The following is a 27,667-nucleotide window of genomic DNA, read 5'->3' as shown; positions in this document are numbered from 1 at the left end:
TGAAACGCCCCCGCCGCCATTTGGAGGGGCCCCTGCCGCCATGTTACAGCCCCCCGTCGGCGCGGCCCCGCTCTTGCGCTCCAGCCACCAGAGCCGCGCCAGCGTCAGGTGACCCGGCCGCGGCCCCGGGCCACCTCCTGCCGCCGCCGCGCGGGGCGGAGCCTCCCGCGGCCAGTGCGGGCGGCGGCCGCGGCGCGGCGCTTGCGCGGCTGGGTGTCGCGGCGCGTCCCGTTCCCGTCCCGCTGCGGAGGCGCCGAGCCATGTGGAGCCGTTACCGGGCAGCGGGGCGGCTGCTGAGCCTCAGCCGGTGAGGAGGGGGGCGGCCGGGGGCGGTGCGGCTGAGGCTCGGGCTGGGGCTGCCCGCCTCCCTCTGAGACTTTCGTCGCGGTCCGCTCTTGCGGCTCCGGTCGCTCACTCCCTGCGGCGGCGCCCGCTGCGCTGCCTCGGGCCGGGCCCCGCGCGGCGGCGGCGGCCTCCCCGGCCCCAGGCCTCCCCCGCCGCGGGCCTGGCGCGGCGGCCGCGCTGCTTCCGTTGCGGCGGCCGCAAGCCGGCAGGAGCCGACCGGGTGGGCGCCCGCCGCCGCCGTCCCGCCCCAGCCCGCGGACCCCGGCGGGCCTGAGTGCTGGTGTTTAGCCCGGATGCCCAGCTGGACGGGCGGGAAGGATTTTATGAAAATTTGAGAGAAATGTAATTATTTCAGGTCCCTGAATCAGAAGTCATGGCGGTGGAAGAGCGTTTCCGCTAATGAAAGAGCGCTGCAGTACACGATAGGAGAGCAGATCCACGGCTTCACCGTCGAACAGGTGAGCAGGGCCTTTGTGCTCGCCTTTCTGGGGCGCTTGTACAGATAAGGTACCTTTTGCCTTGGTGGGAAAGTTTATGTGAGAAAGTCAGTGGAAGTCTACACACCGTGTAAATATTTACACTGATGCTGCAGGCGGTCAGTCAGTTCAAAACAATACAGTAGTTGCTTGTAGTTATCTGTCTTCAAGCAAATTCAAGCAAGTTGCTTGTAGTTATTCTTCTTCTAGGAACATTAATGCATGTTCTTAAAGGGTGTTAATTCTTCCAGAGTAAATGACATGCCATGGGAGTTTGTGCATCTGCTATAGATGAGGAGTGTTCAGTTCAGTCTTCTTAAAAGCACAGACGGATAGTTGAACCATGTGCTGTTTTCTGCTAAGCTGCTTTTAATAGGTTTGTTAAGAACTTGCAGTGGGAATTACATGTGGAGTTTCTTTACTTTTCTGAAGAAAGAAAGCAGAAAGCTCAGGAAACTTGGAAAAAAGATTACTAGTGACAGAGCTAGTAATAGAACCAGCTTCCGAGCTTGTTTTTCCTTTCTGCTGCCCTAATGCTGATACTTGAATATGTGCATTCTCTTTGAATTTGTGATCAGACTCTTCTGGTCTCATTATCTGTAACAGAAGAGTACCGTTTTCTGGTTATAATGTATTTTTTTTAACTGGTACTTATTTTCCACTTATACACAATGTTCTGTTTGCACAAAACATAGGAACAAAGAACTTATTTAATACTGTGTATGGCCTCATTTTATACAGGAAAGGCAAACTGTTTATTGTCATATCATTTTTAGTTTATATGACCTAGTAGCAGTCATGTTGTAATACAGGTGTTTTCTTCTAATGCAGGTGACAGCTGTTCCTGAGCTGTTCCTGACTGCAGTGAAGCTTAGTCATGATAATACAGGAGCTAGATATTTACATGTGGCTCGAGAGGACTCCAATAATCTCTTCAGGTAAAACATTAATATGTGTATAGCACATTCCATCTCAGCATTAACTTATGGTTTCTAAATTGTAATCCAGATTCATAACAGGATTTTTTTGTTATCAAAGACAGAGTACTTACTTAGTAGAACTTGCATAGCATAATTCAGGTTGGAAGAGATGTCATGAGGTCTCTTGTTCAAATTGCTGCTCAAAACAAGGTCAACACTGAATTCAGATGAGATTGCTTAGAGATTTATTCAGTCAGCCCTTGAAAACTTCCAAAGACAGATTCTACAACCTCTCTGGGCAACCTGTCCCCAGTGCTTGTCTGTCCATATGGTGATTTTTCCATGTGGTGATTTTTTTTCCCTTAATGTCAAGTTAGAAACCTCCCTTGCTTCAGTCTATGACCATTGTCTCTTGTCCTTCCATCATGTATGTCTATGCAAAGAGCTTATCTCCATCCATAACCTCCTTTTAGGTACTGAAAGGCAGCTCCTGGGTCCCCCTATGCTTTTTCTTCTCCAGGCTAAATAAGCCCAGTTTCCTCAGCCTCTTTTTACAGGACACCTGTTCCAGCCCCTGACCATCCTTATAGTTCTCCACTGAACTAATTGAAGTTTATCATTGACTCTTCTGTGTTGGTGGGCCCAAAACTGTGCCTTCTGATAAAGTGCCTTATATGGCCAAATGTAAACCTTTTTTTTTTTTTTTTTTTTTTTTTTTTTTTTTTTTTTTTTTACCATAAGTCTCCATAAACTTCTTTCTGAGCCTTTTTTGCTATAAAAGAATATCTGTTTTTTTTTCCAGTTAATGAGCTGAATAGTAGTGGGGAAAGGATTCTGTTTCCCAACAAGGTGTAAATTTGAATGTTGATACTAGCTACTGTTGCAGTTTTATCATCCCTTTAGTTACACATGTTGTCTGCTGAGCCATCTCTGATGCTAGTGCTTACTTAAGCACTGAAAAATTCTGCACCATCTCCAAAAATAGAAGTCCTTCTATTAGAAGTGGCTGAGCACTCAACTTAGAGTCTTTCTTATGAACTTGATAACTCTGCTTCCTGCTATATCTTGTCAGTTACTGGACAGTCATACTGTTCCTATAGAGCTAAGCTGCATATAGCAGGTGGGCTCACCTCTGGTCCCAAATAAGTGTTTGCTTTCTCCACTGTCTGTCTTACAGTATACAGTTCCGTACCACTCCAATGGACAGCACTGGCGTCCCACATATCCTTGAACACACTGTGTTGTGTGGTTCTCAAAAGTATCCTTGCAGAGATCCGTTCTTTAAAATGTTAAACAGATCTCTGTCCACTTTCATGAATGCATTCACAGGTGAGTATAAAGCAAATAGTCTCATGCATTTTAAAAGCATTATTACAGTAAAGCTAGCTGTTGGATATCCTTTATTTCCCTTTGGAAATCCATTAAGTGTGAATGTTGTGACTGAGAGTTTAAAAAACTAACCAAATATATCTTGCTTATTTGGCACTTACGGACTAAAGTTCCAGTAGAGGTGGCTCTTCATGGTATACAACAAGACAATTATTTACCTATTTGGCAAAAAAAAGTTTTCATGATAAAATAATTGCAGTGTTAAATTTCTGTGTATTCCTCAACAAAAATATGTCAGTTAGTAAGTTTCTTTTCTTCCAGTTACTTATATAGATGAGAGATTAAAAATAAATATATATCACAGACTTTCTAAAATTCTTATCTATTTTGCATTTATTTATGTGCAGCTAGTGATTACACACTCTATCCATTTTCAACACAAAATCCCAAGGATTTTCAGAATCTCCTTTCAGTGTACTTGGATGCAGCTTTCTTTCCATGCTTGAGGCAACTAGATTTCTGGTAAGATGTCGACAGCTGAGAAATGTGCAAATTTTAAATTAAAAAAAAAAAAACCTCTCCCTCCCCCAAGAAATACTTCCTGTTATTAATTTTCCCAGGCAAGAAGGTTGGAGGTTGGAACATGAGAACCCAACTGATCCTGAGACACCTTTAGTCTTCAAAGGAGTTGTTTTTAATGAAATGAAAGGGGCATTTGTAAGTTTTGTGGATTTCTGTTTTAACATCTTATACAATGTGAATAATTGAAGTGATTTAAGTTGCAGATTAATAATGGCATTATTGCACCAGAGATTCCCAATCCTCTTTGTGAAATTTAAGTTTTAAGTAAAGTCAGTGAGCTGTTACACAGTTATTCTTTATGTTAGCCTGTTGGAAAGTTTCTTTACATATGAAAGAGCAGCTTGTTAATGGGTGTTATTGTAGGGCTTTTCTTCAAAATTGATGTGATAACATAGCAAGTTTTATAAAAGTATTTGGGGACTACAGAGAAAATGCTTATGCAAGGCAGAGTTCTTATGTAAATTAGAATTCTAAGGTCTTGTTATTGACTATTTCTTAATTTTAAAATGTATTTTTGTCACTTTTACTGAAACATGGTGTTTTTTTTCTTAAGACAGATAATGAGAGACTATTTGCACAGCACCTGCAGAATAAACTCCTTCCTGACCACACTTATGGTGTAATATCTGGTGGAGATCCATTAAGTATTCCTGATCTTACATGGGAGCAGCTTAAACAGTTCCATGCCACACATTATCATCCAAGCAATTCCAGGTATCTGAAATCCATGACTGACCTGACTTGTAGGGTGTATAATGAGTTATCATTGTGTTCATATTTCTGTGGGGGGGGAAAATGGAAATACTCAAAGTATTTCCATACATGTGACCAGCAATGTAGATGTCCTGTACCTTCCAATAGCTAGCACACCATCAGATCAAGGAAGCTGTTTTAGGGAGAGAAGCACAGAGTGAACTGGAAGCAGGGGCTACTGAAAAGTAGCTGGCTGATGGAAGAGAGTTTCTAGAGCACATATGCCTGCTTGATTATAAGGATTTGAATTTTTTTGGTGCTTTTTTTTCCTTGTTTGTTTACAGATCATTCACCATGAACTCACATGGGTGGGGCAAATAGAGCAAATATGTAAGTGTTTAGCGATAACATTAAGAAGATATGGTAAAAGTAGTGCAAATGAGTCTAGGGGTTCCTATCCTCCTTCAAGTCAGTCCAGATTAAAGTTCCAAAAAATAGTTAAAAATTAGTGGCTCTTCAGTCACTCCTTAGTCACATGTTAGTGTATTGAATTCTAAATAATGGATATTCATTTTAGTCAAGTACTAGCCATGTTGGTACTGATAAGGTCTTTAAGTCAAATTCAAAAGTGACATGAAGGGAAATATGCAGTATTATTGTTTCTTCTGTACTAATTTTGTGGTCAGTCTGATTAGGTCATTGATGGAAAATCGGTTTTGGTTGTGATAGTGACTTTACCATCCTTTGTTTCTCTCATCATCCTAAGTATTCTAACATACCTGAGTTTAGATTTTAATCAAGGAATATCATTTACCTAAGAGTTGCCTCATGCTCATGTTTAATCCACTGGAAATCAGCAATGTTTCTGGTAGGTATGGATGTCTACTTTGGTAGACTGACCTGCAAAACCTAGTTATGTTTTATAGATGAGTTGAGACATGGATCATTGTGTTGCCTACATTGCATAAGAGGATCATAAGAATCTTATTTGCCTGCTCAACCTGGGATTCTGACTTCAAATACTTTTTTTTTTCTTAGAATATTGTGTAATGGTGCAACAAACTGAATTCTAGGGGTGCTTTTTATTTCAAACCATAAAACAGGAGATGAAAAATGATATGGAATTTTATTTCAGATACCCCTTAAATATTTCTGTGGATTTTGTGTGTGTGGAAACTGGGGTGTCTTGAATCTAGGGGCTTTTGAAACATGTTCACTTCTAAATGTAACTAAATCACTGGAAATGATACGATGTTCAGAATATAAATGTAACTAAAATCTAAAGCTCAGAATCTAAAAACTCAAAATCTAAAACTTAATTCCCAACTTTCATTTAAAATGCAGGTTTTTCACTTACGGTAATTTTCCACTGGAGAAACATTTGAAACAAATTCATGAGGAAGCGCTGGTAAAATTTCAACGAATTGAATCAAATACTGATATCCCAAAACAGAAACTCTGGGAAAATCCTGTAAGTAAAAGTATAAACAAAAAAAACCAGTGCACATCCAATCTTGCCATCGCAGCAACTAAGTATAGCAGGTTCTAATATTTTAGTCCAGCACGCTGGGGTTATTTTGTTTGTTTAGATGTGTGTTTGTGTGTAAATGACATGATTTCTCTTTTTTTTTTTTTTTTTTTTTTTTTTTTTTCCCCCCTCCCTTGGTTAAAGGTGTGGGGTGAAAAACTGTTTGTTTTGAGTTTCACTACTACAATGACTGCATGCAGTCGGGCTTGTTTTATCCTTACTTTCAGTTTTCAAGTCCCTTAGCATCTGGAGAACTGAAGTGTTGTTGTAAAGCATCTAGAGCTACTAATATAAATACTGATAATCAGGAGGTACCAGTGATTTACCTAAACCTTCAGGCATTGGTGTCAAAATACTGTTTCAGATTCTGTGGTTTCTTTTGGTTTATGGGTTTTTTTTTTCCTTTCTTCTTTTTCCCCTCCCCAGCTTGTCCATAATCTTAAGCTTTCCTTTTAAACCCAATTCTGAATGTAGGCAGACTTTCTTAATTCTCTTCTCTTGTAAAAATGGTAATACCAGTCATCTTTCAAGAGATACTAAGTAAACATGTTGTGTTTTGTGAATTTAGTCATGGATATTGAATTTACTCATGAGTATCTGTAAAACTCTTTGAAATCTTTGGAAGGAAGATGTTATAAAGATGCAAACAGGTTTTTTTGTTATTTGTAGCTTCTGCTTTGAGTTTAGTCTATATCATATGCATTAATTACACATTACAGAGAGAACACTGCATAAAATGTGGCTTAGACTCATTTGCTGCAGATCCTTCCAAGCAGACAACTGTCAGTGTCAGCTACCTGTTGACAGAGTAAGTTTATCAAAATGAAATTCTGAACTAAAGGCTCATGTTAGAACTTTAAGCAAGACTTTTTTTTTTCATTAAAAAAATCCTTTTTCCTAAACATCATCTTTAAGTTAAATAATGCCATGGGACAACTAGAAAAATCCTTCTTATATTAAATGAAAATTTAAGTACTAATTAGTATTTTTCCTGTCTTTCTCTTTAGCAGATAGAAATAAGGAAAAGTGCCACTGTCTTACAGAAATGCTCAGTGGATAGGCTCTGGGGAACATTGGCTGTCTTGTGCAAGTTCTTCTGTATGACCCTACTAACTTCATCTATGCTCAGAGCCTGATTTGACTTGTAGACCTTTGCTGCTGGTTATAATGAATGAAGGACCAAGAGCTCTCTTAGTTCCCAGAGTCTGGGGGCAGTGTGCATAGCTGACAATTATTCCTCCCTTACCCCTCCTAAATTCTTTTACAGAATCCCATATTTGTAGCTTAATGGTGTATGAATATAAGGCTATAAGACCTATTTTTCTTCAGTATTACAGATACTTTTGAAACCTTCACACTAAGCCTGTTGTCTTCCCTGTTGGTTGATGGGCCTAATTCTCCGTTCTATAAAGCCTTAATTGAGTCCGGTGTTGGTACAGACTTTTCTCCTGATGTTGGGTAAGTGTCACAATTTATCACTTCACTTCATCACTATGAGAAATATTGCTAAAATTTAAATTAGAAAAGTTATAAACCAATAACAAGTTGGGAAAAGTCATCTCTTATACAAGCAGGTAATGCTGAAAGACTCTTACTGTAATTTTGAAATATATTAGAGTTTGTACTGATGAATTATAAAGCATCTTCAGGTATACCTTTTGGCTTGTCAAAATATGTGATAGAAATTGTATTTGGTTAGAGTAACTTGTATTGTTTAACGCTCATCAACAAGAAAAATACGTACATAACATGATATACCTTCAGTATCCTAATTTACTAAGGTGGGGGTTCATCTTGCATGTTTTATCATCACTCAAGAAGAGCTAGCAAACTAGCTTTGATATTCTTCTATTTACTGTGTCACTTTTACTTTTTTTGCTTTAGTCCTGTGATTTAGTAGTAGGCAGGTTGGGCACAGATGTACTGTTGTACGATTAGGTGCTATCAGCTTGCCATAGCCACAATATAAAAGTATGTGTCTGCCAACATTTACTTACTCAACCTGTAGCTTGTACTACTAGTCTTCTGAACTAGCTCTGCATGGCAGATGGGGTGGGATTCTTCTTGCCTAGCAACAGGCATCTGTGTGGTAGATGCTGTTGTCTCAGCTGCTCACCACAGATTCCCCTTATTGTCAGCAGAGAGGAAGGCATTTTTAGAGCATGATTCTTTTGACTGATTTAGACTTTAGGATGACAAAAATCATGCCTCTTTCTCCACTGAGTAGCTCAGATGTTTGTGTGGGATACCTAAACATATGTTCCTGTGGGATATTTAAACATACTCATCTAGGACCATTTTAATGCCCTAAAGCCAATGCTCTACCTGGCTTGAACTGTCACGTGAAGGCATGGATCTCCTGTGAGTCCAGTGTCATGCATGCCACTGCTATGTAGATGTTTTGAATATCACGGGGTCTGGTACTAGATACCTGTGTTTAGACACCAAAGGTGTGATTCAGTGTCTGTGTTTTTTCAGCTAAGCCCTTTCTATTATAACTGTGTTAATCTGGTGTGGAACCATAGAGCAGTGTTGCTTTTGGTGTGCCTTAGTCACTGTGCTGACAAATCAAATCTAGAAGAATAGCTGAGTCCAGAGATCAGTATGCCAGTTTTTCCACCCGAGTGTGCCATTGAATCCTCTCTCTGGTCTTTAGGCATGGAGTAGTGGGTGTTTAGAGTTGATGAATACCTATTGCTTTTCACTTTGTTGCCTTCGATTCGAACTGCTAAGCGTTTCTTATTTCTGCAAGTGTGAATTTATGTCTCTAAAATGTTCTTACGGTTTACTGTGCCTAACAGCTTAGATTTTCATATTTTTACATTTTTTAACTAATATTGACAATAACAGCAACAAACAGAACACTTCACCTTCATCACTTGCTTTACAAAGACATCAATCTTGCTGTAAAAGGACTAATTTGAAATACTGTTCACTCACTAGCATAAGTAGAATGCATGTGTTTGGCTTTACAGCCAGCTTAAATTTTCATCTTAACTAAAGAGACTTTTTTTTTCCTGAAAATACTTACAGAGGAATTGAAAAATGAACAAAAAAGGCACAGCTTTGATTCTGTAACTGTTTTTCCTTCTCTGATATCAGCTATGCCATATGCTTTCTTAACAGTGTGCTACTACTACAGAAACTGAACAAAAAATTATTTTAAATTCTATTTCTTGCCTCTTTGGTAATTTTCTTCTTCCTTCGTGTCTAGCTTTTAAAATCCTGTGTGTACGTATGTGGAAATGATTTTTTTTTTTCCCCTCCCCTTTTCTGCCTTTGCTGGCAGGCTTCATGCTTAAGTTGTAATAGTTGTCACTGAATTGAATATGTTTTGTTCTAGGTTTAATGGCTCAACAAGAGATGCTTATTTCAGTGTGGGTCTACAGGGTATTGCTGAGAGAGATGTTGATACCGTGAAACAGATTATTGCTAGAACAGTTGATGAAGTTATTGTGTGAGTAATGTTAAAATTTTCAGAATATTGTAGCTGTTCCTTCCTGCTTTAAGAATTTAGTTATGTAAAAAACTGCACCAAAGAAGTAGTTTTAAGAGTATTGAACAATAAAACTCCTACAGAACAATAAAAAACTGCTATTTTCTCTGTTGTAGCTTACTCATCAGCATAACATTCAGGCGTTTAATATTAGTGCTGTTTTGCTAAATGACACAGCATAATAAGCTTATATCAATTTTAATTCACTGTGGAAGATATTATGTTCTTTTTCTTGCTTTATCAACGTTATAATTCATTTTCATAGCTTCACTGAGTGTGATTAGTATTAATGGATACGATTTCCTTCTCTCCTCACCCCTTCCCAAAGGAAAGGATTTGAAGAAGATAGGATTGAAGCTCTACTTCACAAAATTGAAATCCAGCTGAAGCATCAGTCTACAAGTTTTGGACTTGCCCTGACATCTGTAAGTCTGCACGTGTGCGGACATATGGTATTTCCCATATCTTCCCAAGATACCATTTTGCAGACTTTTCAGATATAAATTTTTCACCAAAGAGCTTTTCCTTTGTTGTCCCGTGTATATCTTTTTTACTTGTTTTCAGTAGCCTTCCAGCTATGACTGCACTTCACGCTGTATGACTGTATCAGGCAGTGAGCCATTTACCTTTCTCTGAATAGTAGCTTTAATTTCAGTAGAACTGCTTACTCTGTGAGGGAGGAATACTGTATTGGCTCCTGGAATCGTATGTTTCGACCAGGGGTCTATATACTTGTAAATACGAAATAGAAAAACTATATTTTTCTGTTTAATTAAATTGTGCTGTTATTACTAAATTGCAAGATTCACACATGAAAATTTAATCTTTGGCTTAAAATTTTGCTATCAAAGCTATTACAGGAAGGGGTTTCCATAGCAGAATGTGATGTCTGTGAGTCCGTGTAAATTTGAGAACCAGTGAGTTGTAGTATTTACAGTTGATTTGGAAGTTGAGACTTCCTGCTGTCTCCTGGTTTCCCATACCTTCTGTTTTTTTCTGAACTGCACCAACTTCATTCATTTACTCTCCTACCTCTCTCTTGCATTCTATCTCACAAGTGTTGCATCTTCTCCAGGAATACTCCTCCTCCCCTTTGACTATGGGAAGTTAGGTAAAGAAGCAGATCCCTGGATTGGCGTGAATCTTGTCAGTGGGAGAACAGCATCAAAAGTTGTTTCAGATCAGATAGGTTTACAGCGAAATAGACAAATTGTGGGTATTTAATTTACTAATGTGTTTCATAGTAGGATCTGGCAACATGTGCCTGACTTTGGTAAGAAGTACTTTCTAGCATGTCTTCAAAAGGTGTGAATACTTCTGTCTGACATATTTGTGCAATTATTTTCCCTTTCGTTTTCTAAGACTCAAAGTTGATTCAAGTATTAGGATTTAATTCTGGAACAGAATCTTCTTAAGATCCTTGCTTTAAAAGCTCACAAGGTCATGTAACGTTTGGTGTTAATCCCTCCATAGAGAAGAATTTTCAGTTCACTTGCCTGAGGTCATGTTTTAGAGACAGACCTAGAAAAGAGGGTGGAAGGGACCTAGTTATAACTAAAATAATGGGTGATAGATGACAGTCTCTGTAATCTAAAATGTTCTGTGGTGAAGATTCTCTAATTTCCATGCTGTATTCTAGTGCTTTGCTAGCCTTACCATTTGGAGGACTTTGCTCTGTGTGATTTAGTTGTTTAAAATTCAGATAGGAGAAATCAACTAACTAATCAGCTTTTCTTTGTACCCCATAGGTTTCCATTTGTTTCTAAAGTGATTAAAACAGCAGAAGTTATGTTCTAGGATCATGGTCTCTGACAGCTTGCTTAGTTTTTTTTCTATACAGTTGTTAAAAAAAAACAAACAGCCTCTCCCTCCCTATACCAGAGCCTCCCCTTTTCTCTTCCAGTGCTTATTTTTTCCGATAGGTTCTTTTCTGTGAAGATCTTAGTGAGAATCAGCACTGAGTTGTTATAATGACACAGTAAAAGCCTTAAATAGGGAGTGACTATTTTTTTTTCAAGAGAATTAACTTGAGCTTATTTTAAGAAAATAGTATTCTTTAAACATACCAGGGAATTTTCACAGAAATACTAGAAAATACTGGAAAAGTTTGATAGGTTTATGATACCTACTTGTAATTAAAGAGACATGAAAAGATGGTTTTGGCACTTCTCAGACATTTGTTTTCTATGTGCTTTTAAGGGCTGTTTCTTTCAAATATCTTGGGATTGTTTTGTTTTGTTTTTTTCACCATTCAAACAAAACAGAAATAAGGAGAAGGCTTTAATAACTAGCTGTGTGATGTGTTTGGAGAACTTTCAGTAGCATCTTGCAGCAATTCATGTGAGCGAGCTTAATAATCTCAAACTCTAAAGAATAAAAATTTTTCCAAAAGAAAAAAGAAATATTTCCTGGGAATATTTCTCATTATCCAATATCTTCTTTCTACAATGTCCCATCTATATTACATGCTTAAGTTTCCTTATTATAAATCACTTCAACTGACTGACAGAATAACATAAATGAGTGGAATGTAATACTACTGTACTGCTTTGTTTCCAACTCCTGTTCCTGTCTTCCTTCTTTATTGGGTTGATAAATGGATTTATTTTAAATGAGGGAAGGAGAATTTTATGGTAGATTTCCAGAATAGACACAAACACACACACAAAAAGGAAAAAAAAATAGTGAACTACTCATTAGGTATTACATGTTTGTCTTACATTAAACTATAAATAATAAGGTGGTTTTGGACCACAGATGCTGCTAATTATATATGTACATATAGATTGTCCTGCTTACCTGATTATTCTTGCCCATTCAGTATATAGCATCCTGCTGGAATCAAGATGGTGATCCAGTGGAGCTTCTGAAGATTGCAGATAAAGTTGCTCGGTTCAGGCAGTGTCTTAAAGAGAATCCCAGATTTCTTCAGGAAAAAGTTGAAACTTATTTTAAGGTAGGAAAACTTACAGAAAAATATCTGCCGTATTAAGTTTTAACTCAGCTTTGGATTTAAAATTAAATTCAAGGCTTATTTCTCATAACTGTACTATCACGCAGATGAACAGCAGCGCTTTTGAATGGAGCATACTAATTTTAAATGGTTGAAGTGAAAACTTTTCAAAACTGGAAAAATCGGCTGGTTAGACATTTGGAAACATTTTAGAGTGTTGATAAAATGCTGATGTTTTACTGAACTGTGATATCTGATGCTATAGTTTGGGAGAGGGTGTTTGCTCAGGGTAATGGAAGCTGCAGGTGCTCTGCAGTGCTTCCTGCAGCTTCCATCGCTTTCATCACATGGAACAGGGAACCTGTGTGGCATGTGCAGGGCTCCTTTCTGAACTTTGTACTCAGGTTTCCTTCACGTGGAAATTGGGAAGTAGAAGAGGAGGAAGGGCAGATGGGCGATGGCATTTTCCCAACAAGAAGATAAGACATGGTCAGAAAATTATGGACCTACTTATACATTCCTTAGTGTAGACATAGCAAGATGTGTCTCTTATCCTTTGAAAAGAATTTGGTTATGAGTATCTGGTACTTTACCTGTTTGTTGAACTGCTGTCTGAATTTTGCCATCAGTGCTCATTGCTTTCTGTTCGTTTTAGTTTCCTTTCTATCCCTTCCACTGGTGTGCTTGAAGATTTGAGAACTTTTAAGGCACTATGACACTGAATGGTTCTGAAGCCCTGTATTAGCTAATGCCAGAAAAAAAGTAGTATCCAGTGATAGCAGTGCAAAAGTGGGTTTTTTTGTTTGTTTGTTTTCTTGTTTTTTTGTTTTTAATAGAATTGTTGATGCTGTTTTGAAGGGCAGATCTATTGTAGGTGACTATCAACCTGATTTAGTAATAGGTAAATGTTCGTTCTCAAAGGCAACAGGAGACTCTGACATCAGTTGAACTTTGCTTTCCTAAAGGCGTTATTAGTGTCTGAAAGTAGTAGGGAGCTATTAAGCTTTTGGCTTTTGTAGTGAAGAAATATAGTACTGTGTTTTTGAGAATGTCATTAACAATGTAATTCTGCTGAGGACATTAAGACAAAAACAAAACTCGGGATAGAAAGTAATGAGCATAGTTGGATGCTCTTATATCAGAAAATTATGTATCGTTGTACATTGTGCCTGGGGGTTAATAAGCAGAAAGGCAGAAGCAAGGGAGAGAATTCTGTTAACTGTCTGTTTGACTATGCTTTGCTAATTGTGTGTTTCATTCTTCAGTTCTCTAGTCAGCTGGGTTTTTGTAGCCTTTCTATATAATCACAGCGGGGAGAAACTCTTTAACTCTCAGTGACAGATGTTGCTGAAACTATTTCTGACTCCTAATTTGAAATGGACAATGGTCACTGTTCTTGGCCTCCCAGTATTATAAAAAATAGAAGCTGCTTTAGTAATTTTGTGATTAAAATTCCATGGTACAGTATAAACAAAGAGAAATTTAACACTCGTTGTGGCACTTGCATAATACATGGACTTCTCTGGCAGCAGAACTGGTGTGAAGTATTTCTGAGCAGGATAAGGCATGCACACTTTACATCATGTGGGATCTCTGTGCACTCAAGCTTGGGCAGGTTGAGAGAGTTGTTTAATGAAACCCTTCTGTATTTTACCAGATTCTCCATCTTAGAACATTAGCCAGATCTAACGTGTGGCATGCTGTTCTATAGCCTTATACACAATTGTTTGATTTAATTAAACTAATGAGTACTGTTCTGTTAAAGAATTCTGACTCTACTAAAATTTCACTGAAGGTTGTTCATGCTTGTTCTTGTGGCTAGCTGCCTCCCTCCCCTCCCCTTGCAGAAGACTGTTCTGTATTACATTAAGAGTTTAAATTGCTTCTTTGATAATATGCAAGGCAAATATATAGGCTGTTTTTATCTGCCTGATGAAGCAATAATCACAGGAGAAGGAGAAAGAAGTAGCTCTCAAAATTAATAATGATTTGTTTTGGGATATATGTCTGTAGGATAATCCACACAGATTGACTCTGTCGATGAGTCCAGAGGAAGCCTACTATGACAAACAAGCAAAAATGGAAGCAGAAAAACTGAAACAGAAGATCAGTGCTCTTTCTGGAGAAGAGAAAAAACAAATCTTTGAAAAAGGTTAACATCCTTTTTTTTGGTGGGGGATAACTTTAAAATTTCATCTGGTTATATAGCTGGTGATCAAAGAATATTTTATATTCTTTGATATATCAGGCATTTTCCAGCATTTGTTCTGAAAGGGATGATTTTTTTAAATTTGTGTGTACATATTCTGGGGTTATGCAGTGTAACGTTCACACTGAAATATAATTGGTGTATTCCATTAGTTTAAACACTCAAAAAATGAGTGATCGAAGTTTCCGGTAGGGCAGAAGGAAAATTGTTTAAAAACATTGATATGCTTATTCTTTCCTCTGTTAACTTGTGTTAGGAGCAGGATGTACACCATCTGCCACAAAGCTTTTTATTTTTGAGCATATGAGGAGGTTTGTGCTATGGTCCTAGATAACTTCTGTTTTGTAATTATTCTGTAGCTTGCTTATTAAGCAGAAAGTATAACAAGTATAATGTTGTTTATGACTTATTCTGATCAGTAACTTAAACTTGGAAACCCTGGGCAGTCATGTCAGTTTGGGAAAACAGTGATCTAGTTGCAGGAAGACTACAGTTCAAGTATTCACAGAAATATTTATAGAGAAGTAGAGTTAATGTACTGAAGCTATAGTATTATGGGGAGAGGGATTTTTTTAGGTGAGGTTTTCTGCTTATGAAGAAGAATTTGAGAGTTCTTAGAGGCAACCAGCCAGACTCCGACAAAGGCAGAAATGTAAAATTAAATAAAAGATTTAGCTGCATCAGTGTACTGAGAGCACTTGAGTAAGGGCCACAGTAAATGGTTTAAAAAGAGGCTCCTCAGGTGGTAGTTCTGTGGCTTCTGTGTGCTGTTCACAGAGCTGGGTAACACATCAGGCTGGCAGATACCATTTCTTCAAGATCTAAATTGTGTTTTACTGTGAAAAGGATATTAAAGCAGGAATAGAGAGAGAATTTGGAAAGATAATATGTTCTGTTTGCTGTTATAGCATGATGATTTGCAGAATTTGTTTCAGTAAATTATTTGAAAGAACTGTTGAAGGTAACACAAGAGGTTAAAATTTAGCATTTTTTTCTGGTCTGTGTTGCTTCAAGTAGGTTTTGACAGCATTTTCATTAAAAGCTAAATATGTACAAACACTCTGCTTTCCTTATTAGGTTTGGAATTAATTGCTCTTCAAAGCAAGTCTGAGGATACCTCTTGTCTCCCAGCTTTGAAAGTGTCTGACATTGAGCCCAAAATCCCATTCACTGTGCTGGAGACAACACTTGCAGGTTGGTGTAACCAGTATTTCTCCTTGAAGGGAACAGTGCTGTTGGATTGTTATCTATCTTTTTGCCCAGTTTTTGCTCTTTTTAGCAGACTGTAACATCGTCTATGTACATGATAAGTTGTGAATAAACACACTGTGAGGCAGAAGAGTAAACAATGAAGGAAAGAGTCTGATAGAAAGTAAAACTTTCATTATGGACTTGGTAGTAATTTTGGCCTGAGCTTCTTGTTTTGCGTATTTGTCAAAGTTGAGGGTGCTCTGACAAGCTAAATACAATACCCAGAACGCAGCTGTGATTGTGCTGTGTCACCAGGAAGCCCTGACCACCCAGCTCCCTTCCTTGGTCTCAAAGTTAACCTGTCAAAGACAAGCTAGCTTCCAGTTTGTAAAGCCATCTTTTATTAAGCTTCAGAATTATAGATTGAAATAAAATAATGTTGTAAACACACCTAGAATCCTTTGGGCAAGGTTAGATAAAAAGATCCAAAAATGAAATCCTGCTCTGATTATTTTCCTTGTGATGGTCCTTTTCCTGTAGTCCACCACCTCTGCAGTGTGGGGTTTGCTATGGATCTGTAGACACTTCTTGCCATTGCCTCTGAGGGGCGATGTGGGGCTGTTCTCAGCTGCAGACCAGCCGCCTGCTCGTCGCAGGAGCCTCGTAGTAGCCCTCCTGACGTGAGCTCCCTGCTGCCTGCTTTCTCACTGCCTGCCCTGCCCTGCAGCCAGAGCAGTCTCTCGGGTGGTACGCTCAGCTGCTCTTGAGCAATCTCCAGACCTTCCAAAGACTTAATCTTTATCCAGGGTGCAGCCCTCTTGGAGGCTTATACAGGGAGCTGTTGTTACTGCTGGTCATGCCTATGTATTTTAACAGAATATGATGTACAGGAGCTGGGGAAAAAAATCTGGTGTCCATCATAACTTTACTGAAATTCTCTGTGCTTGGCCAATGCTATTTTCTGGATTGATGGAAAACAAGAAATTGTAGCTCTCAATTTTGTTAAAGTGCCTGCAAAATTTTTCAGGCAATGTTGCAATGTAAGATACTTTAAGGTAGATTACAACACTGTAAGACACTTTAAGATAGATAAGATAACAGACACTTTTCTGCAAAAGTTACCAGCAAGTCTCAAGTACTGTATAATTTTGATGCTAAGATGACCTGTTTCTGTGAATATTCTAATAACCTATGTTAGAACAGGATGTACAGTGTAGGAATCATCTTTTCTCAACTTTGAGATGAAGAAGGAGAAAAAATAAGACAAACTTCTTCAGTTCTTCAAAAACAAATTACCATTTCATTATTTGAATATTACCTCTTTAAAATCTAAAACATGTCCTCAGTCAACAGAATTTTCTCTTTAAACTGTCCAGTAATCCATTACTTTACCATGGACAAAAAACTTTCAGTCTAGCACTCAAGTACAATATCCAAAGTTTAATCATGAAGTGGCATTAAAATGCCTACAAAGAATAACTAATATCTTTTGAGGAATGGTTTTGCTTTTGTGTCCTTCTAATAGGAAACTATTGTTTGTTCTTTTGCTTTTTTATTTATTTATTTTTATTTGTAGCTGATGAAATTCCTGTCCAGTACTGTGCTCAGCCAACTAACGGGGTGGTGTATTTCAGAGCTGTTTCCAGCTTGAACACGCTTCCAGAGGAGCTTAAACCATATGTGCCACTTTTTTGCAATGTCATTACAAAGTGAGTGGTTTACTTTGCTAGAAGCTACAACAATAGGATATAATACAGATTTCTGGAATAATATTGATGGAGACTAATTTAGTGGACTATTGCTTATAATGATTTCAGCAACTGGTTTTATTACAGAAAGGGAATGCTGAGGCCTCAGTGTCCTCCAGATCTGATATAACAGCACTCCACTTCACTTTCTTCAGCTGCCTGACTCTTTCCACTTTCTCCATTCTCCACATTGCCTTGTTCCTCTCTGTCAAAACATATATTCCCCAAATAGATTGAGAAATTAGTCTGAATGAAAAATACTCTGGCAGAAATTAAAGTTTTTTCACTTTGATTGGTTTCTCTTTGGATTTCACCGCATAGTCACAGAAATGCCTGTCCCATCAGAGGGGTCAAAGGGAAGCACAAGTGACCTGGGCCAGGAGGAAGGTGAATCTGTTATTTCTGGTGGTGATAATAGCTTATGTGATGGTATTACTCTAGTGCTACATGGATGTACAGGTAGCAAGCCTGTACATAAAGTATACTTTTTAATATGCCATTTTGAATTAACAGTGAGTTTTAATTGAATAGCTTTGTGTATTTCCTGGCTCTCTTCTTTTTATAAATTGTGAAGTATTATATTTTCTTGATAATGTGCCAAATTATTTAGTTGTTACCTATACAGCCTCCTTTGCAAATAGCGTATGGGTCCTGGATTTGCCATACACTGAAAATGAAAATAAAGCTCTAATTATTTTTCACAGGATGGGATGTGGAGCCCTTGATTACAGGGAACAAGCCCAGAAAATAGAGCTGAAAACAGGTGGGATGTCTGTTAGCCCACATATCATTCCAGATGATTCACACCTGGATGTGTATGAACAGGTAAATTAATCATAAAATTCATGCTGTTGCACTACAGTAAGATCTCTGTAGTTAAGGGTCAGTCACGGCTTCCAGGTAGATGGTTAGATAACGTGCATTGAAAACTTAATGCATGAAAGGGGTCATGTTTTTTTGTGGAAAATATAGATTTGACAATTACTGTAACTTAATACTAGATTTTAAAGGAAGTGATTCACATAGTTATCCATTTTAAGACAGTGTTTTACAAGCATCTGTTACCATAGCTTTGAGAACTGCAAAAAACTTTGGGGGGAAAAAAAGGGGAGCAGGACAGAATAGTATAGTGTTATACATAACGAGATTGCTATTAAGGCGTGTATTGTCACTATGAATGTGGTTTGGAAATGTTCAGTGTTTGTAAGATTGTTAGATCCTAGTATTAGGCAGAACAGTCCTAGCAATCTCTCTAAGATTTTTTTCTAACTTGCTGGGATCGACTATTGCTGTGGATTGTTCCTGTGGAACCTGGAATTGGATTAAGGGGACTCCTCTGCAGAAAGTCTGCATCCCCAGAATGGTGGTGGTTTTTTTTTTTTTTTGTGTTGTGTGTGTTTTGTGTTGTGTGTGTTTTGTGTTGTGTGTGTTTTGTGTTGTGTGTGTTTTGTGTTGTGTGTGTTTTGTGCTTTTCTTTTCTTTTTTTTTTTTTTTCTTTTTTTTCTTTTTTCTTTTTTCTTTTTAATACTGTGTATGAAAAGTGAGAAAGCCTCTTCCGGTACTGATACTAACACCTGGGAAGGAGAAATTGGCAGGCTTTGTTTGTGCAATGCTCAACTACATTTTGCGTCTGCTCTGATTTCAGTAGCACAGCCTGCGTTAAAGTGGTTTTGTGATGTGAAGCGTTAGGTTGGCGCCACGACATCACTTTCATAACAAGTTATTGTGCATTTCTGAGGCCATTGCTTTGGTTGTCTTATCTGTGAAGGTTTTTTTGTGTGTGTTTTCTTTTTCCTTTAGGGTGTGCTCTTTTCATCTCTGTGTTTGGACAGAAATCTGCCGGACATGATGCATCTATGGAGTGAAATATTTAACAAGTACAGTACATCGGATTTCTTTTATTTTGTGCATGTGTCTTGGGACTCTGCTTTTCCTTCTCCCTCAACCATTCACCCCTTCTTACAGATGCTGCTTTGAGGATTTTTTGTATAACTCTATGTTTTAGTGGCTCACAGTTTTTAAACCTAAATATTCCAACCTTTGCATGACTATATAATGGATTAAGTGGAGAACTGACTGTCTAAAGCTGTTTATAGAATTGGTGTGCTTTTGTATGAAACCTGTTATTTCTCTACATTACTAAGAATCTGTTTTATAGCAATAAACGAATTATTTCTACTCCTTTTCAGCCCCCGATTTGAGGAGGAAGAACATTTTAGAGTACTGGTTAAGAAGACTGCCCAGGAGCTGTCGAATGGGATTCCTGATTGTGGGCATTTATATGCATCTATTAGAGCCAGCAAAAACCTTACGCCTTCTGGAGAACTGCAAGAAATGTTCAGTGGGATGGATCAGGTACAAAGTAAATGGCATCTTTTAAATGAGGTCCAAATCATCCACTTTGGAGTTGCTGTCCTCATTTCATCTAATGGCTTCATCTTTGTTTTGTCTGCCTTTCCCTTGCACACAGGTGAAGCTGATGAAGAGAATAGCAGAAATGTCTGATATTAAACCAGTACTACGCAAATTACCACGCATTAAGAAGTATTTATTAAATAGTGACAATATCAGGTAAGTTCCAGCTAAGTAGAAAAGGGGCATTCTGGTCAGAGAGGCCTTGGCCTATGAAGAGGCATTTCTCAATGTGCTTCTTCGAGCCCTGGCGTCTTGTGAAATGGGAGACAATGATCTGTGGAACAACTATCAAATGTTATTAATTCACATTCTCCTCGCTTAAGAAGTTTGTGGTAGCTGTGGTTTATTTTGTTTGTTTGATTTTTAATGAATATAAGAAACTTTTGGCTGATTTCAGATGTAGCTGTTGTCCTGTGAGATTTGGCAAAAAGATTCTATCAGCGCTCTGCCTTGTTCCCCACCCTGCCCTCTTGCCTTAAGGTGTCCAAGAAAGAAATACTGTTGTAAAACAGTTGAGTGTAGTTTGTTTTAGATTTCTTTTTTTCTCCTGAAAGGAAAATAGTCACATTCTGAAATTTACTTTATGCGTATATTAGAAAAAGTAAGAGGGTGCTTTAGTGCTTAGTGTCAGACACATTAGTTCCGGAAATAGTTTTGTTTGAAGTGAAGCAAGTTAAGTTACAAGGTATTGTTTTGTGAAGAATAAAATGATGGCATAAAATGAATAAAATTATTCAAATATTTGTACTGTTCAAAACCCTGGTAGGTCTGCCTGCAAAGACAGAATATAGAGGAGGATGCTATAGTTTCTTTGTGAGACACTCACAGTTTTCACAACTGATTTATCTGCTTAGGAGAACTGTATGGTTGAAGTTACTGCAAAAGTTTAGGTCTGAAGTCATTTTGGAGCAAGCAAATGAAAGCCAATTAGACCAAAAACTCCACCACAGTCTTTTTTTTCTTCTTCTCCTTTGGCATATTAGATACCAGATTGTGAATATTTTCCTGCTTTATTCATTAATTATGATTTTTAGTGACTGTAGATCTGACACCTGGATGATTTAATAGAGAGTGTTCAGGAAGGCAGTGGTACAACTTATAATGGTCTGTCCAAAACCACAAAAAATTCAGTATGTATTTTTAACAGTGAAAAATTCAATATGTATTTTTAACAGTGAAAAACTCAATATGTATTTTTAACAGATGTTCGGTAAACGCTGCACCACAACAGATATCAGAAGCATCTAAAGAAGTAGAGAAATTCATAAAGGGCATAACTAAAAGCAAAAAAGAGAGAAAACCTGTCCGTCCCCATGTGATTGAGGTAGGAAGTGACTTCATTTGTGACTAGTGAGATAAATAAAATTGAATTTGATATTACTGTTGTGTAAAGATCACTGTGCAATCAGGAGAACTCATTTAAACTCGAACACCTTATCCATATGAAGATGCCTGAAGAAATTTGCAAAAGTCAGCTCTGTAATAAGGTGACTTGAGGTGACTGCTTTACGTGGGCTGAGGAAAAGGAAATTCTGCCTTTCTCTATTGCATAAACCTGTAATTTCTTGATTAGCTGAGTTTCCCTTGAAATGTTGGCCAAAGGGAAATAGTGCATAATGTAGTTCTTCAGTTGTATAGGAACAGTTAAATCATGTTTTAACACAAGGGCTGTGTCTCTTATAGAAATCTTCAGAAGTCAAACCTGTGGGACACGAAATGCTTAATTCTTTGCAGATCACAAGGAAACTAATTAATGTAAGTATAGGTTGGGGATACTGATATTACTGGATTGTTATTGATATTAATGGTCCATCTTCAGCTATTGCAAATTCTGTGTTTAGAAGCACACCGCTGAAACATAATGCACTCTGCAGTTCTACACTTTTACTGAATTGTTTCTCAAAACTATCCATCAGACTTTTTCAGTCTTCTATATGATCTTGTGGTTATCTTCCCTTCAGTTCTCGTTTGAAGATCATTTAGCTAACTTCACATCCGTACATGCAGACAAATGTACACTTAATGCCGTCTTTTGTAAGTGATGCTTATTTTATTTTTATCCCGGTTTCTTCCAGAACTGCACTTGTGTAGTGTCATTGCCAGTTTACCCCCTTCTTTCCTTCCCCTCTTCCCTATGTTATTTTGAATTTAAATGACATCTGACAGGAAGTCATTAGTGATAATTAAATTCTGTGAAAATTTGTATTTGGCTACAGGAGAGTAACCCAGTTTAGTGTACCCTGAGCTTCCCACTGAGAAGAAACAGGGAAGAGCTCAGCCCAAGGTTTTGCTTGCTGATCAGTCATGCATATGCTGCTGTCCTTGGCCCAGTCGGTCAGAGATGTCGGGAGCTGGGGGGCGTCTCTCTGAAATTAGGAAAGAACTTGGGAGTGTTGAGACGGAGTCATAAAAGATATTAGAGGTGTCCAAGGCTCTGCTCATGCTTAAGTAAGGGAACAAAAGTGTGTGTGTGTGTGTGTTTGTGAGAAAGAGAGAGAGATGGGGTGCTGCAGGGGCTTAGAGGCAGGAGAAAGACTGGAAGTAGTGAAGTGGGAGCATAAGGAGGAAGCGAGTATATTGCAGCATATGTTTGAGCTGAAATTCATACAGCTACTGCTGTTCATAAAACAGCTTCTTTTTTTGTGGCTTTCAGTTTTTGAGTTTGGTTTCAATATCTAAAATTGAGTCAATGGACTCAAGTATGATGTGGTGACCGTGTACTTATGTGGGAATAGAAGTGGGGATTTAGAAACACTCAGTCCATTCAAAGTAAAGATATTGCAAGAGACTCAAACTCTTTGTCTGGTAGTAGTAAGAACACAACTGAGAAGCTGGTGTACGAGGATGGGTAGCTGATGTACAGTATCGATGAACTTTAGTTTCTCAAGACAATTATATGTTCATATTTGATTTATACAGGATTATTACAGGATATTATATGGGCACGTGCTAAACGTCAGCAGCTGCAATGTTGATCAAGTGGCAGCTTAAGCAGTTGTGTCCTGTGTGTCTGTATGTTTGGCATAATTTCATAGTTCTCAAAAAAGCCAAAGTTGTCAAATGGACAAGTTGTCTTATTTCTGCTAACTGTGGCAAGAATGCACTTTTCTCCTAGGATCCTACTTTCAAACCATGCCAGATGAAGACCCATTTTGTACTTCCCTTCCCAGTCAACTATATTGGGGAATGCATTCGAACAGTTCCCTACACAGCTGCAGACTATGCAAGGTAGGAAACAGAATCAGCAGGCAGCTACTGTATACGTTGTATAGCAGAACACAAAATTGAAAGTCATAGGCTGAACACTGAAAATGGTGTGTCAGTAGAAAACACTTTGCAGTGTATTTGTGACAAATTCTTAACAGCAATATTTGCATGGCCAGGTCTAGAAATGTACTTTTTGTAGTAAATGTTGCAACTAACTAACTAGGGTTTACCTTTGAGCTGACCATGCCATTGTGTATAACGAAGTTTAGATGGCTGATTTTTTATTTTGTTGAGGAAGATGAAATAAATGTAAACAAGAAGTGTTCCAAAGCAGTGCTACTCTTATAATGATGTTACGTTATTCAACTGTTATTAAATGTAGATTACAGGAAGGAATGCATTTTGAGTGGGGATCTTTGCAAACTTTAGAGGAAGTTGAGAATATTACTGCCATCCAATTCATTTAACAGCTTTGCTATTGATATATTTCTGTCACTACAGCCTTCGAATTCTTGCGCGGTTGATGACAGCTAAATTTCTGCATAGAGAAATCAGAGAGAAAGGAGGGGCTTATGGAGGAGGTGCTAAACTCAGTCACAATGGCATATTCACTTTCTACTCCTACAGGTAACAGGTTAATTGTTTCCCGTTCATGTCGGAGGGGATCACTGAGTGTACTTACATGTATATTTTTTTACTTAGTTGTAGCTTTCTTTCAAGATTAAGTGAAATAAAAAGAAGAATGTTGATCACAAAAAGTGATTCAGTACTGGTGGTGCTAAGATTAATAGCTATGGGTATGTCAGTTTTGTTAATAAACCCCTTCTTGCTTCTTCTGAAGCCTAACTTTAGTGTTCTCTGCTGGTGGCAACCATTGTTGCGCCTCTGTGATTGGATTTATTTTACTGGCTCAGTACCAGATTTATGCAAGACTGGCTTTCACTTGCTTTTTCCTGGGTTGAAGAGGCCCTAGGAAAAAAGGGTCTCTGTCTTCCAAAGTGGTCTTCCAAAAGTACTTTGTTACAAAAGCTTTCAGGTGAAATTTGACCTGAAAGTACTAAAGACTTCTTATAATCAAATCTCACTAAAAGTGTGGTCAGAGTCCCAGCTTAAACCATTTTCCTGGATGAAAGATAGCCTAGCATAGCAGGATTCCTGGCTAAAATTTGAGCAGCTTTGCAGCTCTGTGAAGCTTTAACATGGTATGACTTGTCCTTTTTAGCATTTCAGTAGTTGTCAACCTGTTGCACCTGTTTTACAGAGAGCAAGAAGAGGTGTAGCAGGAAAAGCAACTCAGAGGAAGATGTGTATATCATAAATATTACCGTTGTTGATATTAGTGGAAATTATGCTTACTAAGCTGTTGCAGCAAATTGATAGCATATTGTAAACAGGATTGTTTTACCATCTTTTAAATACCAATTCTCTTCATGCTGCCTTGGAACTACTTTAGGCTATTGAACTTTCTTGCTGCACTTGTGTATCTAATATTCAAAAAAAAGCCTGGTTTATAATGCTTCTTTGTTCTTAAAAAAAACCCAACCAAACAAACAAACAAAAAAAACCAAAACCCTTCTCCTAAACCAATAGGGAGTTTTTCGTTTGGTTTTAATCCTCATATACACATAGTAAACTCAGAGTGAAATGAAACATGAATAAGAACAAAAGAATTACAGAACTTACAAGACTAAAATGGTTAATTTTGCTTTCCTTTTTTCTTCTTTTTAGAGACCCAAATTCTTTAGCCACCTTGAAAACATTTGAAAAAGCAGTTGAATGGGCCAAGTCTGGAGAATTCACACAACAAGATATTGATGAAGCTAAATTAGCAGTATTTGCTGCTGTTGATGCACCAATAGCTCCGTCAGACAAAGGTACATTCCCATCAGCCTCCCAGTACAGGGAGCCTGTACGTACATGCCTATAAGTGTATATGAATGTATATTTTTTTAAAATGAATATATATTTTGTTTGTTTGTCTAGGCTTAAAGAGAAGAAAGTAACTTCTTACTTTGCTAATCTATCATCTCTTCTTGGCAGATTTAACAAACAATTGCAGTTTCAAAAAAACAGTAATTTCCTGAATTCCTATTGCTCCCCATCAAAAATGCCACCCACATTCATTCTCTACTGAAGTGTTGTTACTGCTGCTTGAGGTCAGGGCAATATAGTTAGAAGATGGAGGTAGATTAAAGAAATAATTTTAGGCTTGGAAGAGGTGTTAAATGTTAGTAAACAAAAAGGAATGTGGGTCTTCTGATTCAAAAAGATTGAATTATTATTTTCCTGACATACACATTTTGACTATGAATTTCTTTAACCTTTTGTGCATACCTTTTTAAGAAAGTTAACACTCTCCACTGCAGACATATTTTAATGCTTTTATCTTTTTTTTAATACCTGTTTATGATGAGTCGTAGTATATACATCTTTCTAGTTTGCTCACACCTTGCTTTGCTTTCCTCACTTTTCCCTCCCTCACTCAGTTCATAGATTGTAAGTGTAATCCAAAGCTTGCAAAGTTAGAATACATTTTTTTCCTAAAAATAGAGGAGCTGTAAGTTTAAAATTGGTGTTATTTTAAAATGTGCTTGTATTAACACTAGCTTTTTAAACAAGAAAACTTTAAAGTGAAGCTGATCTCACTCTTTGTACTGAACTTTGGTTTTGACCTGGACAACAAAAGAAATTGGAAATAATTTTTAATCAGTTTTAGGTGCATATGTGAGTAAATGCTTGCATATTGGATGTTAGTATTTACGAGAGAGTAATGACTTTCATTCTTTGATATTTGAGCACACAACTGGGAAATGTAAACACTGAAAAGAAGGGCATTACTGAAGAGACCTGGATGTTGTTGCAGAGACAAATACCTGTCTCTTGATACTACTTTCAGTTTGATCATTAGGCCCTGTATAAGGTCCTGAACAACCTTATCTAACTTGGAAGTTAGCCCTGCTTGGAGCAGGAGACTGACCTCCAGACATCTTCTCAAACCGTATTTTTTATATGATTATTTAATTACATATGAGCTCTCTGGTTGTTTACTGACCTACCATTTAATTTTAATATTAAAATATTACAGATAAGTATTCCAACAAAAGCACTAAACATTTGTTTGCAGATTTCTGTGTGTAGTACAGCAAAAGGTGCTCAAATCTGTGCATTGCATGTATATTATAACTAAATGCAAATTTGAAGAGTTTCTATTTCTGTTATGCTTTAAAACAAGAAACTTTATGAAATCTTGTTTGGCTGAAACTTTGTTAGAAAGTACTGAGACTCTTTAGAATGAATCATTTTAGGGTTTTTTTAGACCAGAATTATGTTGAGATTTTTGACAAAATAAATCACTTTTCAGGATATAGAATTTTATTTATTCTATTTTTCCTAAATAGGAAAAGAAACTCTTACTATCTCAGAAACTATATAACAGTTTTATTTTTATATTTTTATTTCTTTTTAGGAATGGATCATTTCTTATATGGGATTTCAGATGAAATGAAGCAGTCACACAGGGAACAGCTTTTTGCTGTCAACAGTGATAAGCTGGTTGATGTATCAAACAAGTAAGTCTGTGTTTGTTTACTTGAAAAAACTGAACAAATACCTAATTTGAAAGAGAAAATACTTTGTAAAAGTTGTCATAATAAATTCATTTTTTCTTCCCTTGGCTTTTGAGAATAGTCCGTAGAATGTAATGCTTTCACTGTTTGTTTTTGTAACCTAGAGGGATGTTAGTTATCAGATTTATTGCATTTTAGCAGACGTGACTCCCTTCTACATCCTAAATTTACTGGTGACTCTCTTACTTTTGAATGGACTAGAAAGTGTCCTGTTTTTTTTCTTTTGTTTTGTCTTTCACTTTAGCCAAAGAAAGACTGCATTAGACTTCCAGTCCCTGGCACTATGAGCTGGTTCTTCTAAACTCCTAACATTTTGTGCTTCTTTAGATTTCTGAACTGCTTAGGAATTCCAGTACTTAGCAATACCTGGCTGAGGAGATATGTTGTATTGTGATGACTGGGAAGAATACAGTGCAAATCCCAAACATGCTGTAAAAGCAAAAACATTCACAGAGCACATTTGGCAGATACCAAACAGCATTTTTCCCTGGGAATGTTTTTAACGTGCATAGAGCAGTTACATATAACTGAATGCAATAGCTTCTCGTTTGTTTCTTCTTGCAGGTATCTTGCAGTTGGAAAGAGCACTCATGGTCTGGCTGTTCTCGGACCAGAAAATACAGATATCACCAAAGATCCCTCATGGGTCAAACGATGAATTGCTGCTGAACATCCAAGTTACTATAAAACAAGCTAGTCTGTGTGACTATATAATTACTTTTTTATTAACTTTTAACCCTGGTATGGTCAAACAAGTCGAGCAAACCAGTCAAAACTGTCGGTCTTAAAATAACTATGTGAAAACTCTTCCAACCATATAGTATTTGAGAGCAAGAATAGTCTGCCCTGTTATGGCAAAGAAAAATGTTAATATTTTGCTGAAGACTCACTCCTCCAATCACAAATGGAAGCCATATAAATTAAATATTTTTGTATATGTAAAACTCTA

General features: G+C 37.7%; 1 protein-coding gene across 2 annotated transcripts; it reads left to right on the top strand.

Moving 5' to 3' along the window:
* On the top strand, positions 1–27,667 carry PITRM1 (pitrilysin metallopeptidase 1). 2 transcript variants are annotated; one of them, XM_064505775.1, is made up of 27 exons: positions 21–307; positions 701–803; positions 1,653–1,759; positions 2,919–3,070; positions 3,478–3,592; positions 3,691–3,787; positions 4,206–4,366; positions 5,690–5,816; positions 6,593–6,681; positions 7,203–7,331; positions 9,217–9,330; positions 9,698–9,794; positions 12,191–12,325; positions 14,336–14,474; positions 15,609–15,725; positions 17,299–17,431; positions 18,175–18,295; positions 19,271–19,347; positions 19,660–19,825; positions 19,941–20,041; positions 21,089–21,209; positions 21,569–21,640; positions 23,001–23,113; positions 23,594–23,719; positions 24,821–24,966; positions 26,559–26,661; positions 27,283–27,667. In XM_064505775.1, the coding sequence occupies exons 1-27, from the start codon at positions 261–263 to the stop codon at positions 27,374–27,376; spliced, it is 3,102 nt and encodes a 1,033-aa protein (XP_064361845.1). In that variant the 5' UTR covers positions 21–260; the 3' UTR covers positions 27,377–27,667. The 2 variants fall into 2 exon arrangements, with proteins under 2 accessions (XP_064361846.1, XP_064361845.1); XM_064505776.1 differs by lacking the exons at positions 23,001–23,113; positions 23,594–23,719; positions 24,821–24,966; positions 26,559–26,661; positions 27,283–27,667 and adding an exon at positions 21,847–22,994 and having other exon boundaries at positions 1–307.

The sequence above is a fragment of the Dromaius novaehollandiae genome, chromosome 2 (genome assembly GCF_036370855.1).
Source record: "Dromaius novaehollandiae isolate bDroNov1 chromosome 2, bDroNov1.hap1, whole genome shotgun sequence".
Classification (NCBI taxonomy): domain Eukaryota; kingdom Metazoa; phylum Chordata; class Aves; order Casuariiformes; family Dromaiidae; genus Dromaius; species Dromaius novaehollandiae.
This window is presented reverse-complemented; position numbering and strand designations above follow the sequence as displayed.